This window comes from Arvicanthis niloticus, chromosome 2 (assembly GCF_011762505.2).
Source record: "Arvicanthis niloticus isolate mArvNil1 chromosome 2, mArvNil1.pat.X, whole genome shotgun sequence".
Taxonomy (NCBI): Eukaryota; Metazoa; Chordata; class Mammalia; order Rodentia; family Muridae; genus Arvicanthis; species Arvicanthis niloticus.
This window is the reverse complement of record NC_047659.1, coordinates 27,142,318-27,154,311: the sequence shown is the minus strand read 5'-3', so window position 1 is coordinate 27,154,311 and position 11,994 is coordinate 27,142,318. Positions and strand designations below refer to the sequence as shown.

General features: G+C 42.5%; 1 protein-coding gene across 9 annotated transcripts in view; it reads right to left on the bottom strand.

Annotated features, from left to right (window-relative positions):
• Nucleotides 1-421: 421 nt before the first annotated feature.
• Lypd6b (LY6/PLAUR domain containing 6B) overlaps nucleotides 422-11,994 on the bottom strand; it is a 117,891-nt gene continuing 106,318 nt past the window's right edge. For 7 of the 9 annotated variants that reach the window (XM_076928725.1, XM_076928730.1, XM_076928729.1 and 4 more), the window contains 4 exons: nucleotides 9,818-9,969; nucleotides 8,756-8,854; nucleotides 3,391-3,527; nucleotides 422-1,873 (listed from right to left, as the gene is read on the bottom strand). In XM_076928725.1, coding sequence (XP_076784840.1) covers nucleotides 1,700-1,873; nucleotides 3,391-3,527; nucleotides 8,756-8,854; nucleotides 9,818-9,932 — 525 coding nt within the window. In that variant the 5' untranslated portion in view covers nucleotides 9,933-9,969 and the 3' untranslated portion in view covers nucleotides 422-1,699. Of the gene's footprint in view, nucleotides 1,874-3,296; nucleotides 3,528-8,755; nucleotides 8,855-9,817; nucleotides 9,970-11,994 lie in introns of all 9 variants that reach the window. The other 2 variants (XM_034493801.2, XM_076928732.1) reach the window with 2 other exon arrangements.

Genomic DNA, 11,994 nt, shown 5'->3' with positions numbered 1-11,994 from the left:
TTTCCAATGGCCCATGTTGGGGCTGGGGAGACGTTCCTTTTTAACACATGAAAGAGCAGAAGTGGGAGGGAAAGAAATCGAGATTCTAGAAATAGCAAAGAGATGTTCACTTGACATTCTGAAGCTGTGCTATAAACGGGAGAGGACAGCAAGACCAAACACTTCATTGCACATTTAGAGTTCTTCCGCTGGACTTCACATCCAGAGAAGAGTAGGTGCCTGGACTGGGGAAGAGAACACTTGAATTTCTTGTGAGTCTTGGTAGGCTGCTGCTGAGGTTGGACATGATACAGTGACATTTAACCCCCTTGACCAGGGAAGTTCCCTGACTCTCTCAATGCCCTCTTTGTACTTAGCCTCCCTGAAGTGTCTCTTCCCCCACCCCAACCCCTGCAAAAAGGAAAACCAAACAAAAACTAAGTCACATCATCATAAAATTTTATTCGTTCAGACAGCATGTATCACCCATGGTGCCTGGAAACACAAATTTAGTGACACTGGTAAATGTGCTTCATTAGAGGCCTCCACGTTGTCAAGAAACACGCAGCATGCATTACACTATAGAACTCAAAGGTTTGCACCCCACCCCCAACCACCCCGTAACTGGCAAATGGAGTCGTAGAATTTTAACTGGAAATTGCCCTCCTACAGCTGCCTTTTACATTGACTAGGTGGTTAGTGGGCACTATTGTTTGAATCTTGACTGTTACAGGGTTAAAGTTTTGGTCCTCAGCCCATTGGTGCCATTAAGGAGGTGGTTGAGTCTTTAGGAAATGGGGTCTAGTAGGATTTAGGACATTGGGAACGTGACCTTGAAGGGTACTGTAGAATCTTATGTGCATGCTCTCTTTCCCACCCCTGATTCTTTCTCTTTTTCTGTTTTCTTTATAATAAAGGAAAGAACTATGTATATGGGTGTTTTACCTGCCTGTATGTCTGTGCATCTGCAGTACTCACAGAGGCCAGAAGAGAGTAATGGATCTCCTGGCACTGGAGTTATCAGTTATGAGTGCTGAGAATCAAACCTGGCTCCTTCCGGAGATCAGTCACTGCCCTTAACTGCTGAGACATCTCTCCAGCTCATCCTCTCCCCCTTTCAAGTTTCTATTCTGAGTGGCTACTCACTCTCTTAACATAGGCCCTAAACCAGTATATACTGCAATCTCCAAAACTGTGAGCCCAAACAAACCATTTATCTTTATAAATGGATCGTCTCAGGTACTTGTTACAGTAATGGAACATTAACACAGTAGAGACTGCTTTCCCATGGGCAGAAGGGTTACATCTCAGAGATGCTCTGAGCTAGCCACAGAAACTAGAGAGTCTGATCCAGCAGCCTCTGAGGGAGTTCATGAGGTCAAAAAGTCCTTCCAGGTGAAGGCCTGGTCAGGCCAGGGCTTATCAAGCTACGGTTGCTGTCAACAATACTGGTCGGATCTCCTGTAGAACTTATAGAATGCAGCATCCCTAGACCAGAACACTGGAAGGTAGGTAGTCCTCTTGGTTCCTACCAAGTCCTCATGCTCCATGCTGTGACCTCATGCAGGAGCATTTCAGCAAAGCAAACCTTTGCCTTCTACTTTGCAGTCCATTGTGTCTTCTTTATCAAGTGCAATATGGGCCCTCGCTCCAGAGCTTGCTGCTCCACTGTTTCTGTCCATTACATTGCTGGTCTCTGCTCCTTTTGGGAACAGCAACATCATAGCAAGGGAAGCATGAAGACCCAGGCCAGCACCAGGAGGGAGGGTCTGGGGACACCGGGAACACTGCTGCCAGACGTCCTCTGCGCGTGCATTACAGCGAAGACTGCATTTGTGTGGTTGGTGGGCAACTCTACATTGCAGATCATTCCTTCACAGCAAGACCTACACTCCTGTGTGCAAGGAGGGAAGAGGAATAGGAGTGAAGAGCAGGGAGGACAAAGAAAAAAAAAAAAAACAAAAGAAAGACAAGTGCTGGAGTTGATAGTCCAGCCTGTGGGTACCCTTCCTCTGCTGATCAAAGACTACCATGAGAGTCTTCATCCTACCTCTTGAAGTACCTGTGTCAAACTCAAGCATAAATGAGGCAAAGAAGGGAAACTAAGTTAGACTGCCAGTTGTCAGATCTTGAAAAATTTATTAGAAAACGATGAAACCAAAGTGAAAGTCAAGAACCTTCTGGACTTACTGGATCTCTTTCTTAGTATTATTTGCTAGGTGATAACATTGACTTGCCATTGTCTGTGCCCTCACCTCAGTCCCATAATGATTGCAGTGATAATCTGCTAAAATAAAAAATAAAAATAAAATAAAGTTTCCATCCTTAAGAGTGCTTTCAAGGGAAACGACCTGCGACATCAATAGTGATGCATGCCTGGCCTAAAGCCATGACTTCATGAACTGGCCACTCATACATGCTTCCAGGCCAGTGAAGCAGAAGAAAGGCAGCAACTCCAAGCACGGCCATGAATGGCTGTCCAGCCAGCTGCCCATCAGATTTACCCAGGGGAAAGTTTTTATTTTCCTTTTCAAACCTTGCTGTATAGTCCAAGCTGGTTTCATACTCACAGTCCTGCCTCAGCCTCCAGAGTACTGGGATTACAGAAGTGAGCCACTGTGCTCAGCCTGGTTACTTTCTAGAGATCTTGCTTCCCTAGATCTCTATGTGCCGTTCCATTTCAATCAGTCTAGGATGCTCCCTTCCAGCCTCGCCAGCTCACCTCACCATTGCTGTCATGTGGCCCTTGCACGTCCAGAGCCAACAGTCACTAAGTCAGAGTCAGTGACTTACATGCTACGTTGAATTCCAAAATCTCATGAAACATATTTTCAACTCATTTCCCCTCAAACTTTAGGATTTCTGCATATAAGGGTACATTTTTGTTTGAATGAGAATATTAAAAAGATAAATTGATCCAATACACATCTAAATTTATCTTATTCTCTTAGACTGTTTCTCCGCTGAGCAGAGATGCAGTGTGAGACAAAGTTTCAATGGCAAATCTGTTCCTGTTTTCTCCTTTCTATCTTCTAGTTACTCCAGGATGGGGTTGTGGTGATTTCTGGCCAGAAACAGAGCACACATCATCCAGATTCCAGTGCTCCTTACTCTCTGAAGAATGGGCTATTCTTGAGCTTCCAGCCTGGGCTTCAGACTATTTGTACAAGTTCTGAAGCCCAGAGTTTAGCTCCAGAGCCTAGAAATTAACATTTATTCTTAATACCATTATTTCTTTTTGAAGACAGAACATCTTCAAATGCCTGCTCTCCTCATTGGCACCATTGTAGAGTCATTTTGCCGAAGTACAAACAAACCTAACACATTGCTTCTTCTTCTTGGTTCTCACATGATGAATAACGTCCCACCATCCCCAGGAAACGTGGGAAAGCAACTCCATGCACATACAACCTTTACCGTATGTTCTGAATCTCGGCTGTGTCGGCAGCCAACAAAATGGCATTCATTTTTAGAGGCACACTTTTTAGTGATGGATGTACTTCTTCCATGGCTGGTGAAGTGATGAACCGTCAAACAATACTGTGTGTCTAGGAAAATTTAACAAGAATAAAAACAAATTTATTTCCGGTATTGCAAAACAGACCCCTGGACCATAATGCCAGAAAAGAGTAAAAATCAGAATACTCTTAAGACTCGTGGATGAGAAACAATAGCAGTGAATGCTAGAGTTTGTGGGTGGTATTTCTGCCAAGACATCAGCTTCCAAAATACACCTGTGTTTTGGAAATGAATATAAATGTGTATCCAGTTCCTTTGGCATTAGCTGAAGCTGATAAAAATGTGCAGAGTTTTCATCAATCCTTGGGTCTGGTAATTGAATATGCAAGAATTTATGTCCCTGGCCTGCCCTTTCTTCCTCTGAAGCACGTGTTCGGGAACTTTAAATTAAGACAAAACCTGTGAGCACAAAGACACAACATGTCTGGGGACGTGGTGTCTCACTCATTATTTGCTTCTTATAGGTCTCCAGCTACATACCAGCTCACCCTTCTTCCTCATCTTGCTTATTCAGATTCAAAGCCTTCTAGCATATTTGACTATTCTTCATCGATGCACTCTACATTCCCTGACCTTGCCACTTCCTGTCTCCCTGCTCTGGATAGTTAGCCCATTTCTACGTAGTTATCCTTCCTGCTTTAACCATTCATTTTATGACTTAGCATTTTTGTCAGGAAGTGGTCCATATGACATCATAGGATATACTCTATTTTAGTCCTGTGTCTCCTTGTTGCTATCAAAGACCATGGAAATGCTTGCTATGTTATTCACTATGGATTCCAAAAGCAAATGACTGGGAGAAAATGGACCAAGATTGAGAAGACAGAGTTGCTGTCACAAGTAAGTCTTTTTTGATCCTTTAGAAACATTGTGATTTTTAAATAAAATGTTAATATATACAGTGGCATTTTAATTGTAATATTTACAATGGCAATACATTGATATTGCAGAGGTACTTTATATCTTCTAACTATGCTCATTCATTCAATCCTCACCATGAACCTTTGGAAGACCATAGACCATATTCATATTCTTTGTTGATGTTGTTGTTGATGTTGCTTTAGACGACATCTCATTATGTAGTACTGGCTGGCTGAAGCTCTTTTTGTAGACCAGGCTGACCTAGAACTCACACAAAAATCTTCCTGGCCTGCCTCCCATGTGCCAGGGTTAAAGGTGTGTGCCACCATCTTGCCCACAGTCATACTGGTAGAAAGGTTACATAGTTGTAAGGTAGACCACTAACCAAAAAAAGGTGTCAAGTGTTGGGAGCCAACTCCTAGCAGAAAGCGACTATCATCTTTGCAGCCATCTTGGACCATATACCCTGACATGATACTTGTTTTCAACAGCCTACAACAGCTGAGCACACTCTGATAAACATCGTGTTTTTCTCACATATCTCGTTTTGCTGTTTAGTGCCCCCAGCTGCAAGGCGCACGTGGTAAAGTGTCTTCAATTGTGTTCCCCTGCTTGTCCACGACTGCAGGGCACGTGGTGAAGCATATATATACCCAGGATTTTCCTTTTAATAAACGAGAAACAAGACTTGGTCACACACTCTGTCTTGTCTCCATTCTTTGTGTCTCTTCCCTTCCATCCACACTCTCTCTCTTGCTAGACCCTGACCCGCTGACCGGAACAGCAGCTCGGGTGGGACACAGTGGCCCCCAAGCTGGGCAGTGTGGGCCTCAACAGTCAAGGATTGTGCTCTTAATCAGTACAGTTGGCTGCCACCCTGGATAATTTTCCTTGAACTAGACGAAGGCAGCTGACATTGGAGTCAAAAGGAAAGGAAGGCATTACATACATATTTTGGAGAAGGCATTTAAATGTATACTCCAAACTCAGAATAAATGGAAACTGATGTCTGCTTGTGTTTATCCAGACCACTGAACACAACACACAAATGAAAGTAGCCTCTAACCAGTCAACACAGATGCTGTTGTAAATGAAACAAGAAATACCCATGTGGTCATGTCCTGTTACATAGACAGCCTTTAACAACACTGGCAGACCACAGGTAAGTCTTTATGGAGAAAGGGAAGCCTGAGAGGAAAAAGATCAACAGTTCCAGGCCTACTGCTGTGGACAAATGGCTAACTATCATTTCCCTAAATAACATCAAAGGGAAACATAAAAAATGACATTTCAGTTATAACTCCAGATGGTTAATGTCTTTGAGACTTCACTAGCGGGTGATCAAAAAAAATGAGCTCTCATGCTGTGGTGAAAGGTGGGGTCATTCTATAGGGGTTCTGTAAGACTCTGCTTCTCAGGTGGGCTTGGCAGAGTCAACTATGCTGCCTTTGGTGTTGCTGACACTGTTTGGAGGTGAGAAGCTACCATCTCCTGTTTTTGCTTATCTATGGTTCAAAAGAGATGTTATTTGGGCTGGAAAAATAACTCAGCACGTCTTGCTTTTCTGAGGGAGCTGGGTTTAATTGCCAGCACCCACATGGAAGCTAACAAGCATCTATGAACTCCAGTTCCAGGGGATCAGTGTGTTCTTCTAGTCTCCTTAGACTAGACATGCATGTGGAGTACAGACATACAAAGAAACAATATATATATATATAAAATACTTGAATCTTTAAAAGATTTTTTAAATAAACAAAAGAGATGATAGTCTAAAACTCAGAAGCAGGTAAAAGGCTTTGGTTGCTAAATCACAAAATAGAGCATTATGCACAGACATAGTAAGAACAGACTTTGAGAGGCAATTCAAACAATCGCATAATCCATAAAGGGAAGACCAATGAGCAGGTAAACTTTAAAGCTATTCTAACCAGTCTACTTGGTTCTCAGCGGAAATTTAAAGAAGTAGTTCAAGAATTATATTAGTTATCAACCAACCTTAAAACTTTAAAATAATTGTAACCAGTCTCTTCTGAGTGGATTTAAAGTCTACTCTATTACATGGAATTTATGCCTGGTCCTATTAACTGGGCTAGAACCTGGTGGCTAGCTAGGTCCTAGGTCCTAGGAGAGAATCTTCTGCTATTTTCTGCTAAATGAACATAGCAATAAATTACCCCTAAGTTCTTACCTTTATACCCATAGATTAGTACATCTCCAAACCTTCATCAAAAAATCTTATTTTTACAGAACAGAGCAATTAGTACAGAGAGCCACACAGGTCAGTGTGCAGAAGATAAAAATATAGAATGGTTGGTGCTAAAGGGGACAGCTGTGTGTCAGCCCCTACTCCCAAGGCTCAGGGATCATCATGGAGAAGAGGGGGACAGAAAGATTTTAAGAGCCAAGAGGAATCGGTATCTGCAGTGAAACAGTATTTGCCAGCCATGACAGGGCCATTGCACACATGAACACACAGTGGCTATGTCTGCACACAGAAGACCTGCACGAGCCCAAGCCAAACAAAATCCTACCACAGGCTAGGACGGAACCCAGGAAATCCTACTCCTAGCTGAGTAGCTGTCTGCAATTGATGACTGTTCAGGTTTTCAGGATGTGGCCCCTGAGAGGATACTTGTGATCTAACATATTGTCCTTCACCCATCCCCACTCACTGGACTCAGTGGGTTAAACACACACACACACACACACAAAACCCTTAAATTCAAGGGAAAACAGAGGTGTGGGTAGGGGAGGGAGGTAAGGGAGAAACTGGAGGAGAATGAAAGGGAGAGGGTTTTATTAAAATGAGTTATATGCATGTATAAAGTTCTAAATAGAAAGCAATCCTTTAAAACACTAAGAAAAATGTTTGTGGACCCATGAAGGAAGATGCACACAATCACACATGTACAAGCATGTAATAATGTAAGAGCCCTCATCTACTGAACTGTAAAAGAACCCTACGGGTAAAAAAAAAAATTCTAATAATTACTTCTAGAAACAAAGATAATAAGAATCACTGACCATATGGATGCTACAGGCATGAACACTTAACTTAGCAGTGATTCTAAGTAATGTATCCAGTAGGATTTTTTTTTAGGAGGTGGAGGGAATTCCACAGAGTAGAATTTCCTTTGTCTGCAAAAAAATTAGGCCATTCTACTACTACAAATACTGCAATAGAACCTTTCAAAGACTCATGGTAACAGACGCAAACCAGCAATTTCTAATTCCGGAGGTCTGCTCTGCTCTTGGTTTTTCTTAGGCCATTGCATCTGACAACCTAAAATCAGAACACAGTCCAGTCTCATTACAGTTCCCTCAGGTCCAAAGTCTTAGCAGCGTATTCTCTCTGTTTTCCTTCCAGCGTTGTCTGAAAACATTCAGTTTCTTCACGACTATATTTCTACCACATGCAAGGAGTTGCCATCTCTTCCAACCAAATGCTATGATAGTCCCCACTTGATGTTCTCTTTGACTCTTGTCTCCAGCTGTCCAACAGCAATGTTTCAGATCACAGTCTGCATCATGCATGCCAACTTTCATACTCTATCAGGAAAACAAATCTCTGCAGGTCTTTGCACGCTGGCCTCTCTCAGTTTATCCCTCTCTGTCCCACTGTGCCACAGTGACCAGTCTCTTTGTGTTCACTGAAGAGTCCACACACCTATTGCCTCTGGAATACAGTTTACAGTTGAGGGTTCCCTTCCAGGCACACTTTTTCTTCAGACTCCCTTCTTTTGCCCATTCAGGTCTTTGTTTTAATGTCTACTGAGGAAAGATTCCCCATGGCTACTTAGTCAAAGGCATCTGTTCATCTTCAGCAAGTATTTACTGAGTGTATATTAGGAGGCAGGCACAGGCACCGGACTGGGCACTGGAGATGTGTCAGTAAACTACCAAGGATAATCAGATGTTTGTTAGGGGAGTGAATGGGCTTCGTAAGCAACACTGACTCTCTAGAGTAGAGTACAGAACCCTTTCTTTGCTTTAAGCCAGTAAGTATGACTTTCCTAGGGTATCATCAAGCAGCAGACATTTCTGGAATTGTTTAAATGCCTTAGTCTACACTGTGGTGTCTGACTTTTTGATAAACACCTTTTAAGAAATCTTTCTTCATGATACATACAACTGCATGCTGAGTGTGTGTGTGTGTGTATGTTTGTGTGTGTGTCTGTGTGTGTGTGTACCTGTGTGTCATCCATCCCCAGGTTCTCTGAGGATACTCTTGCCTGGACAATCTTTCCCAAGAGATCCAGGACCCCATTAGAACCCCATTGGCCTGTGTTGGCATATTAATCTATAATATAAGACATCTCCCCCCAGCTAAAAGGAGCATCTAAATAAATGAGGTCACAAAAGGACCTGGAAGAGTCTCCTAAGTTCAGATACTCACCCTGCGGACACCACTTGTCTTCTGCCCATCGATTGCAGTTATAATTGTCCGCTGCATTTTCACAAGTAAAACACTTGAAACTGTTCGGGAATGGTGTGGCTTTAAAAAAGAATAAAGTAAAGTCACAAAAGGACAAAAATTTTCTAACATCAAAAGCACAAAATTCAACTTTATTAGATGAAACAGAACATACAAGACATCCCCCTCTTTGGAATGCCTGTGTTCCGAAATGGAATGGCTCCACAAGCTATTTTAAAAGATCCACTGTATGATTCTATTAGTATTTAATCTTCAGAAATCAGAGGGGATGAGACAGTGGGCAAGGATGGTGGTGGAATTTGAGATTATACAATATATACATACACAGATACAGACACATGTACATATTTGCATATATGTGTGGAGGAGCTAGACAGACACAGATTCTTTGGAACATCCTGAAGTATACAGAAAATAAAAAGTGAAGAACAGCAATGACATAGCCTCGTGTGGGGCTAGGATGAAGACAGCCCTCATCCTGGCTGTGCATCACCAGCACCAGTAAAGCAAGAGAAGAGGAGAAAGGAAAAGGAAAACATATCCCACATCTCATCATCAGGATTACTATTTGACTACTACATTAGTGACAGAACTTTGCTGCAACATTAATCCTGCATAAAATGGTAAAGAAGACCCAGGTCAAACTCTCTTCCCAATTTCAAACCTTCTGATGAGTTTTCAAAAAGGGTTAGTATCCATTTGGATGAATGGGTGTGTCATTTATGCAGGAAATTTCCATAGCCAATTATCTCTGATGAAGAAATCAACAAAGATCCCTGAACTTCCTCTGGCAGGCCATCAGAGACAGTGCTCACACGAGGCTTATTTTCACTTGTGTTCTTAAAGGAGAAGCCTTGTAAAAGTGTAGCAGGAGGCCACCATTCTAAAGAAGAGAGACGCTTTTTATCACTGCACTCTTACCCCAGCATTCACTCTGGGTAAAACCAACCATTCTAGAAAGGTGTGGTAGATGGAAAGGGGACACCAAACGAATACAGAATGAGGACCACAGCCCCTACTTACGATCAAGAGGGGGCCTCACATTGTAGAAGTTGATGTTCTTAGCAAACACCCAGTTCTCTGAGATGATCAAGATCTGAAGAATGGCCACAGCTAGAAGGTGGCAGAAGAGCAGCATTCTGTTCTCCCTGGTTGGGCAGGTCAAAGTCGTGTGCCTGCCATGAAAACACAGACTGGATCAGCTCATTCGTTTTTATACATCAATGAGGGTTATGTTCTGTATCTGATTGGAAAGCTCAATTATTCCACCTGTCAAGAAGGGTCAGTACCACCCATATCATTCAGATCAAAGTTAAGGAATTACTGCCTTCTACTGGCCTGATAAAATTTCAACAGGACACTCAGTGTTCCTCTCTGTTCAGGAACACAATCTTCTGCACTGGCCTAAATACACCAGGTTCCTCCTTTGTCTGGGGATAGCTAGTTGATGCTCTGCATAATGATGGGATTTTTTTTTTCCTTCAATCAACTCTGGTTCCTGGTTTATTTACCTGGAGTCTCTAAACCACTTCTTTCTGAAATCCTTTCTCTAAATAAACAGAGGTATTTGATCAATTTTTTCAACGCCATCAAATCCTGAGAGAAACCACGAAAGTAAAGCTAGTGGAGCGGATAGTGACTAATGCCCAGTAAGTCTGGGCTACAGTCTCGGCTGATCCTGGAGCTTACGGACACAGAGTAGAGAAGGGAGCAGCACTTGAGGTGCCAGCTCCTTCTGCACCTGTCACAGTGGGTGCAAGGACAAACCACCAGGATGCTCCAGAGGAAGCCATAAAAGTTAAGTACTGGAGACATTATGATACTTCTGGTCCACAAACACTATTGACTGTGTTCATAAGGGGTTGAAACTCAAAGGAATGACAGAAATGCACGTGACACCAAGTGAAGGGCATGACCTTTTGGGATCCCACAGAACCCACAGGCTTTACCCTTTGAAGCCAGCCTCGTGGGAGTAGGTAAATTTGCAGTCTCATCACTGACAGGTTGTCTGGCCAGGGAAAGGTGAGTGTGGGCTGCAGAAGACAGTGTGCAAACCTGGAGTCCAAAGGTTCAGATGCTGGATCTGCTGTTTACTAGCTTCCTGACCTTGGGCAAGCTCTTTAAACTCCATTAACCTCAATTTCCTCATCTGTAAAATGGCTTAATAATACCCACACTACCCACACATCTGGATAATTGTGAGCATCAAATACAGGTTCAGATAGGATCACAGAGCCGCGTGTGAGTAAGACACACATAATAAAGAGTTCTGTAGAAACACTAGAGTTCAATAGAATCAGCCGGACTCATTTTCTTCTTGCTGAGTCAACTATCTTGGTGGCTTAGGGAAATTTTCAAAGAAAAGTGGTTTGATATCCACATATTCATGCATCGTGGTTCTTCACATTAATTTTTTTGAGCCAAGGCACTAGTGTGTGGGCTCCAAAATTCTGCTTCTTCTCTTGTGGTGTTTGCGTGTAAGTAACACGTAAGCAAGGGGACTGAACCGAGTATCAGAAAAAATGTAGTGGCAACAACCTTCCTTCCCTACAGAGGGCCTTTCTGGAGACAAGAATGAGTCACTAAGGATGTAGTCAGTGAAAGAAAGCACACTAGGATGGAATTTCTAAGAATACAAGAGATTTGATTTTGTTTTATTTACATCAGCACATAGACCCCCAAAATACTAAATATATTTTTCTAGTTCGTTTTAATAAGCAAGATTGAAATTTTAGAAGTTATGCTGACAAATTTTATTATGGAAGGTCTTTCTGAAGAAATAGCCAACTCCATTATCAAATCAAGTGGTTATACTGGAAAGCAATTCTGCTTTTCCTATTCACGCATTGAAAGTGGTCCATCCCAAAGCTATGATGAATCACCAGTCAAAGGTTAGAACCCAGTACCCCGAGAGAGGCTCTTTATAATGGGGAGATGAATTCTCTCCCCCCTCAAACCTCAGAATGACTGTGCCCTAACAGCAAACCACAATGTAATATGTGCAGCCTCCGAAGATTATGGATTTCAGACGCCCGTTGTCTACCCTTAGATTCTCTTCCATCACTGAAGCTGTGGGACCTTAGATGAATTTCTGAAGTTTCCCAAGCCCAGCTTCCTTCTCTGTAGTATAGTCATAAGAAACATCAATTTCAAAGTGAGGTTTCCAGGACTTCGTACCTATGCAGGCAGAGGCTGAGTGC